This window comes from Dicentrarchus labrax, unplaced genomic scaffold (genome assembly GCF_905237075.1).
Source record: "Dicentrarchus labrax unplaced genomic scaffold, dlabrax2021, whole genome shotgun sequence".
Taxonomy (NCBI): domain Eukaryota; kingdom Metazoa; phylum Chordata; class Actinopteri; family Moronidae; genus Dicentrarchus; species Dicentrarchus labrax.
In genome coordinates, this window is record NW_026136715.1 from 3752271 (window position 1) to 3760588 (window position 8318).

General features: G+C 38.6%; 1 protein-coding gene across 3 annotated transcripts; it reads right to left on the reverse strand.

The window, feature by feature from the left end:
- Positions 1–2449: 2449 nt before the first annotated feature.
- Positions 2450–7840, reverse strand: npbwr2b (neuropeptides B/W receptor 2b). Of its 3 annotated transcripts, none has more exons than XM_051424376.1 (2): positions 7791–7840; positions 2450–7294 (listed from the first exon to the last, which is right to left on the reverse strand). In XM_051424376.1, the coding sequence occupies exon 2, from the start codon at positions 6446–6448 to the stop codon at positions 5432–5434; it is 1017 nt and encodes a 338-aa protein (XP_051280336.1). In that variant the 5' UTR covers positions 6449–7294; positions 7791–7840; the 3' UTR covers positions 2450–5431. The 3 variants fall into 3 exon arrangements, with proteins under 3 accessions (XP_051280336.1, XP_051280334.1, XP_051280333.1); XM_051424374.1 differs by having other exon boundaries at positions 7755–7828; XM_051424373.1 differs by having other exon boundaries at positions 7682–7802.
- Between the last annotated feature and the right edge of the window lie 478 nt (positions 7841–8318).

Below are 8318 nucleotides of genomic sequence, written 5' to 3' on the forward strand. Positions count from 1 at the left end.
AAGTTTACTTTAGCTAGATTTTCACCCCAGCCAAAAGGAATTTGTTTAAAATTTGATTGGGGTGGGATAAAACATGTTATCTTTTAACGCTGACATTTGACGCAGCGAATCGTCTGCCTGATCTCCTCAGCGTCTGGCGTCCCTTTTACAGTAACTTCAACACTGCTGAAAGCGTTGAGGATTGCTGTTTACACTACACTGACAGAGAGAAAGTGAAGCAGAGAGATAAAAACAAAGAAGGTGAAGTAAACGAACGAGAAACAGACAAGGAAGTAGTAGTAGTAGTGGTTGTAGTAGTGGTTGTAGTAGTAGTAGTAAAAAAAACAAGAAAAGAATTATGAAATGTTAAATAAGTTTGGCAGAAGGGAAAAAAGCTTTTTCTTCAGTGGATTTAACCGTCCTCCTCTTAGTATTATTATGACCACAGCTCATATGCTTTTATACACATTTTAATGTACTAAATATCAGACTTTTACTTGTGTACTTATACTAACCATACTACTGTACTACTAAAACTTGTCAAATGTAAATATACAAAAGAATAAAAAAATTATACATTGAACCTGTGATTGAAGCTGCTTTAATGGATTTTAGTTCACAAGGAAAAGAAACAAAATGTTTTTTTATCTCAACAACTTGACAAGACAAAAACCAGCATGTCTTAATCCATCTGCCAATACTTTCCACCTACAATAGTCTGTGGCACTACTACTGAAGACATAGATCCTTAAAAACAGTTACCAAACATGTAGTTTAATTTTTTAAGAAACTTCCTAAAACAGCTGGCCACTGTAGTTTTTTTAAAAATGTTTCTGTTGGGGACTACTTTTAGCAGTGAATTAATACACATTTGGTGCTCTGGTAAGTATTTCCAGCAGCATGGCGTATGTGGGATTGGATCTAAATAAACTGTGGCCGTGTTCATGGTAATGAAGGGACAGTGTTGTGTGGCTCATGGCTCATCAACAGGCAATACTTGTTAGCTGGATCAATTCACTGTTGTTTCCGGCTCTGTCAAGGGATTTCTTTAACAATAAGAAAAATAAAGAATATCACCAACATTATCTTTTAACTCTCCTTTTATCTCTGGTTTGGTCTCCACCAACTCCTGCGTAAAATGTGTAGATGCTAGATGTTCCACTTTCTTCACCAGCTAGTTGCTAACTTTCTGTTTTGTGCTGGGCAGACAGTTATTATGTAACATTTCCGTATTAAAATGTCTAAAAACACTGCTATATGTTTTGTTGAATAGTGTACTTATATTATCCCAAAAGTTTCAAAACAGCAATGTTCAAATCCAGAGAGAGAAGTCATAAATTGACTTTCCATCCAGTTTTAAGTCACATTTCTACCAAACACCTTTAGATCTTGGTTGTTTTAAACTATATACTTAGAAATGTATATTGTATACATATTTTATACTCTATTTAAAATTGCCGCTATACAAATAAAATTGAATTGAATTGAATTTTAACCAGATGAAGGATTTCAGTCATCAGACGTCTGGATCGTAAGTCATCAGAGAAACAAGCTGAGCTAACGTTAGTGGCAGTTCAGCTTGCAGCCCCTCTGGGATGTCCTTTGTCTGCCAATCAACAAAGAAGAAACATTGATTTTTTTTAAAGTGAAACGGCTTTATTTGGTGTTTTTACTGGTTTGAATCACCTGGTCCATTTTTTTGGAGAGGAGGAGAACTCAGCTCAACTCTGGAAATTCAGCTCTGGGCAGAAACCTCCAGAACAAAGAACATGAAGAAATCCTGATTTAATGCAGTGATGGGAATGGTTGTGAAGACAAGAACTCCCATAATCCCACGCCACTTTACAACGTCTTTAAAATTTGTTTATTTTTTGTTGTGTTTCTGTATTTTTCTTTATTTGGATAGTGAGAGTAGAGAGCGACATGAAAGGCGAGGAGAGAGAGGGGATGACCGCAAAGATGCAGCGGGGGGCAGATTCGAACCAGGGCCTCTGCGCTAAGGACTGTGATTTAATATGTGGTGCTGGAGTGCCCCAATTTGAATTAATATTAAAAAATATTGATTAAAGCAGCTGTTAGTGTAAGTATATTAATATTATACTATTCATTTTGATTCTTACTTTCATGCATCCATCTTAATGTTAACTAGCCACTCACTCTTCTGCCCTTCATCATCTCCCTGGTTATAGCCAGTGTACATCTGCTCAGCAGTACATCATGGATGTAACAGGCTATCGCTGAGATTGAATCTGTGACCTTTCACTGACAAGTGGCTCTAACCACTAATCCATCATACTGCCCTTTCGCTGATAGCGGATGTAGGCGCCCATGTAAAGAATCTCTCTGGTGACCCTGATACCAACTAGATGATACTGATAATAACAGTGCTCTTCCTCTTCACAACATCTGGGAGTGAGTTATAAAGTTATAAAATATTAAGAAAAGAGTACCAGAAGTAAGAGTACCAGGGGGGAAAATAAACTTATATTTATTTATTATTTATTGATAGACATTAAATATATTCTAAAATACACAAATAGATGACATCAGATGCCATGATTCTTAATTACAGGCTGCATAAAAGACAATGATTCATAATCTTCAACTCAAATTTTATATCATTTCTCATATGTGTGACACAAGTTCTACGTTGAATATTTGACTATACATCGCTGTCACTATACATTCTGTACAGTTAAATGGAAAAGACTGAACTATTTACAGCAGTACATACAGAATGGTTTCTGTTGTTGCAGTCAGGGCCATACAGACAAAGCCTTTGTAGAAGCTGATTTATGTCACATGCTTGCTTAACCTCTATAAGCTGCTGTCATCTACAACAGGGAGTGTTGGAGAAAAAGGTTTTTGCTGATTTTATAGCCATCAATGGCTGAAAGGAGTTACACTGGCATTGTGTTTCATGATTTACAACATTTCTAAAAACATAGTCAAACACATCCAAGGAAGTAAACTGTCTGTTACACTATAATGTTAAATTGTACAACACTGAAGAGAAGAATCATAACTTAAACCTAGAAGATTAATGCTGGATAAATGAGCGCAAGAAGTAACTTTTTCAACTCTACTTGACTGATGGACTGTTCCTCCTCCATTACAAACTTGAGAAAAGTGTGTAAGATGACACACAGACACATATCAGAGTATTTCTGTAAAAGCATCACATACTATGAGTGAATTGCCGCAATACACAGACACAAAATGTTAAAATATTTTATTATCATTATTTAAAGAAAATTACTGTAAAATGAAAGTTGAAATCAGGAGTTTACATGGCTAGCAGGTAAGCAGGGTGTAGCAGGTTTGTTACTGCTGAGTTAATGCTGCAAACTGGCATCGATGAGGTTTTTTGAAAAATAATGCTTTATCCATCAATCAGAAGAACTGGTTAAGCAAAGTTAGAATTGTCATTGTGGAAATCACCTGTAAATTTGGAGCTCGCGTGAGCTTGAAAGCTGCACACAAAAAAGTGTTATGCTCAAATAGACAATAATGGTTAAAAACAATTAAATCATTATTTAATTAAAACTACATCAAACAAATACATATAAGTCCTACAAATCTCCGGCAAAAAGTATCCTGATATTGTGATTTTACGGAGCGAAGCCTCAAACAAGCCCCTCGTTTTTATTCTCTGCAAACAATACCATCATGTTTTCAGTGTCTTCATGGTTTTACTGTGTAAAACAAACTCTGTACTATACCACTAAATAGAGATAGATGCTAAGTTTCTGCAGTATGTGAATGTCATTGGATTGCACATATTTTTACTGTTAGATACCAAAAGATGCTACTCATAAATATCCACGAAGTGAAAGGAGAAATTGTACATAATCTTTAACAAGCAGTGCGGAAATGTGTAACTCCCTTCATTAATGGCTTTGCACAGAGTCTGTAAATGGCTCTGGCTGCATTTTCAGGTAATGCCGCCCTGTTGACAACAGGGGGCGACAAAAGCTCACAACAAAATAGAGACGAGCAATGCAGATTACATTTTACATAGCCCTCCTGTCCCATGCCTGTCTTACATCAGGCCTACAGTACTGTTGTCAGGGTTGGTAAGGTTCCTTTTTCATTTCTTAAGTGGTACATATACATTCTGTAAAAAATAATGTGCACCAAACACATTGTTCATCCAAACAGTGCCTTCATTTAAAGAGTCCATGCTTCAACCTTGTCATTGTTCAGGTCGTATTTTGCAAATGGATCTCTGTAACCTGCTTGTTTACCTGAAAAACAGAACTCTAAAGCCTCATGTGATCTACAAAAACGTATCATTTGGTTCAATTGAGATTACTTTGCTCAAAACCCAACATCATTTAAAGGCAGATTAAGTGTTTTGCATACAATGATCACACAATATTTCAATATGTCATCCCACCAGGTTTGATTTTACAGGTAAACTTTTTTTTCATCCAGTGTTTGTAATGAATAAAAATGAGCGATTCATAACTAAACACCTTTAATCTCCTGACATGTATCCTGTTACCCTCCAACCCTGACTATTCTCATAACGTTGATGAGACTGACAGCATGCAAATCAGTGACACTGTCTTGAACTCTATTTTCTTCACACAGCAGATGTTTGACCCCTCCGAGGTGTTCCTCCGTCCTCTGAGTCCAGATGGAGTCCAGAGAAGGTCACGACTGTTTACAGCGACCCATCTCAACTCGCTGCCTCATAATTGGATTTTTTACCATCATGGAAAAAGCTCGGACAATTTAATTTGCAGTCTTCACTTGGAAAACAATCAGATTTCATGGCCAGCTCTTCAGACACGATGATGATGGGCAATTCTGCCGACAGTTATATAGTATAACAAACTGTTGGTTCTTTTTAATTCCATTATTGTTCTGTATGTCACTGTTATCATTCTCTATTGCAATATTCCCCATTTCTGTCAACTTTCAATATTCTCTCACTGTGCTCTCAGACCCATAAAAAGCTGCACTAGGCAAATTCAGTAAAAATAAAACAGTCCAGCTGTGACAAAGAAAACCACGCTTTCTCTCATAAGAGGCTTCAGATTTACTTGTGCTAACATGATATATTCTCCGCCCAAAGGAAGTGATGAATTTAAACTGAAGAGTGACACCCAAACAGCTCTCTGTCTAGACGAAGCTGGACTCCTCTCTCATCACTTTGGTTTGCTGTAGTATAAAGCATTTAGGTTTTGTCACATTAAGAATGTGGTATGCAGTTTACATAATTTTACATTTTACACATATTAAAGATAAATAAAAAGATGGTTATCTCTTGCTATCATGTGCAAACAATGTTCAAAGTTGCCTAGTGCAGCTTTAACAAACCAATCAAACTTTAGGTTCAAATCTGACTTCTTCTGATTTGAGTCAAACTTTTCCATACCATTTTTTCATCAGAGTCTGTCCTGACGTAGTAAGTCTCTGTAGACTTCTATCTTACGTCACATATTCAGGCCGGTCTACATTCCAACATCTTCTTGAAGGCTTTCCTGAAGCTGTCATCCAGGAAGGCGTAGAGGAAAGGGTTGAGGCAGGAGTTGGCGTAGCTCAGGCTGGTTATGAAGTAGGAGATCCCGATTAGCAGTGGTGTGGTCCTCAGGTCCGTCGTCAGAGCCACAATGGTGCTGAGGTGGAACGGCGTCCAGCAGAACAAGCACACAGCCAAGACAATAAACACCATGATGGTGACTTTCTTCTTGGCCTTGTCCAGTGCCTTGGCATTGCTGTTGAGCCGCATGTTCCTCAGCTTGTAGAGCATCATTGTGTATAAGATACAGATGGTTGAGACCGGAATGGCAAAGCCCAGTATGAGCGTGTAGATCCGGCTTGCTTTGAACCACAGACTCTCAGGGCTGGGGAAGCTGAGCACGCAGCTCTTCCTCTCATCATTGGGGTTGATGTAGACACCAGCGAAAACAGTGAAAGGCATGACAATGAGAATAACGAGGATCCAGACACACAATGAGATGATTTTGGCTGCTCGGTACGTGCGGTAAGGCATGCGCTTGGACCTCACTGTGGCCAAAACGACCAGGTAGCGGTCAATGCTCATAACTGTCAGGAAATAGATACTGGAGAAGATGTTGTAGTGGTCTATGCTAAGGATAACTTTGCACAAAACCTCACCGAAAGGCCAGTAGTGCAGCAAGTGTTCAGCAATGTTGATCGGCAACACCAAAGTGAACAAATCATCAGCGATGGCCAAGTTCAGGATGAACATATTAGTTACTGTTTTCATCTTGGGGGCTTTGAGGATCACGTAGATGACAGCCGTGTTGCCTGTCAGTCCCACTGCACAGATTACAGAATAGATGACCGGTAAAATGATGTAAAGGTCAGCATAGAAGGGAAACTCAGGGGGAAGAGTGCAGTTCAAGTTAGTGTGGTTCCCTGACGTGAGGGAGTAGAAGTCAACAGAGTCGTTGCAGACTGGCGGTGCACTGCCGGGGATAGACATATTCTCCATGTTTGAAGAGAAAGTGAGATGGACGTTGGCAAACTAAGAGCTTCTGAGCATTCCGAGACAAATATCCACAGATTATTATTAATTAGTAGATTAGAGAAAGATTAGTTTCTTTGTCTTCGTTTTTTGACATCTTCTCATATAGGATACATCAGTTATAGTCCATAGTATCACTGGACAGGAGCTCTGCCTCTGACCACTGGCAGATAACTGAGAAGAGAACAACAGTTCCCAATCTGAGGTCTAGGTACCACCAGCAGATCACTGAGAAGCTCCACTAGGTAATTTTAGGTCAGTTATTTTAGTTGTTTCAGTTTCTGGGATGTTACGAAAATGTAGGAACTATGTCAACTACTCTCATGTATTGTTATTTCCCCTACTTACTGTACAGACAGTTAGATGTTACGAAACCATACATAAATAATAATCTTGACGGATTAATTTTCTCCGCAAAAATATCTCACCCTAGGAGGGTTCATCCGCGGTAAAGTGTCCTTGATGTGAAAACGCTCCAGACGCCCAGCTTCATTCTCACTAAATGAGCGATCCCCTATCAGTTTTCTTTCAAGGTTGGTTTTCCATTTCCAAGTCTTTAAAAACATTTGACACTTTGTTTATCTCCACGCGAATGACATTCTGCCGATGTTGCGTTTGTCTTATATCCTTGCCCTCCTCGTCTGATTCTCTCCTCCCCCGGTGCCGACTATTTAAAATGAGTTTCTAAAGGTTGAACGTGTCCACGATAAGGTTTACGATGGTTATTTATGGTTGTGGTAATTCCTCTTGATGCTTCCTGTGCGCTTTGGAAACGGTGCCAGTGTTTTACGCACGAGTGGCGCATCCCGAAATCTGCACAACAGAGAGATATGGACATCAATTAGTTGCCTTGCACACATTTTAAACATCACTGGAGACAGTAAACGTTGCACCAATTAAAGTACATCCAATCTGTGTCATTACAGGCTGTTGACAAAGTCCAGGCAGAACTGGATCACACTTTGAATCGCTAACGGATTTTTCTCTTTCTAAATGACTATCATGAATACATACAACAAACAAAACTTTGCATATTAAAGCAACACGATACTTATCCATGCATCATATTTTCTGTGTAATTATGTGTGTGGCAAAAGTAAAAAAAAAAAAAAAAAAAAGAAAGAAACATAGTGTATATGTAAAAAAACCTTTGTAAAAGTTCTGTCCTGGTGTAACCACATTCATGTATGTAAGACTTACTGTATAATCAGTCGATGACAAATCAAAATTTCACAGTTATTAAAGAGCATAAAGTGAGTTCATGCGGGTTTACCCTCCTCTGTGTCCCTGGTAAAGTCTCCGGTCTTACCGCTGTGGAAGACGCGCTGCTCTCCAGCTTCTGCTCGCTCTCTCTCTTTCTCTCTCCCATCCCTCTCTCTCTCCACTCCTCGAATGCAGCGCCAACGGCTGACGTCATTCCGAGATCCCCGTGTCAATCATGTGGTCCGTGAGGTTCGTGCTGCCCCGACGTGCTTTCTGTCAAAATAATTATTTTCTTCTTTCAGCTGGTGCTGCTTTAGTGATGCTGTCCTTAAATAGTAATTTCTCAATTCAAATTGCATCAAATTAACCTGCTATCCTATATTTGTATTACACCTATATGTTACTGTTACAGTGGTCGTTTTCATTAGCATGTGTTTTATTCATTCATTTATTCATCATAGCTTTAGAGAAGCACTCAAATTAATTTATTATTCTTGTTATTATTTTGGTCGTCTTCTTTTAGTCATTTGACTCCTAAATTGTCATTGGTTTCATTAAATTTGCTCCAATCAATATTTTTGTACTATCAATGGATCAAATTACTCTGTAGCTAATACAACAGTTCCCCTCGGTT

Coding starts and splice junctions, on each gene's coding strand:
- npbwr2b (XM_051424376.1), bottom strand. CDS start 6,448: ATGGAGAATATGTCTATCCCCGGCAGTGCACCGCCAGTCTGCAACGAC.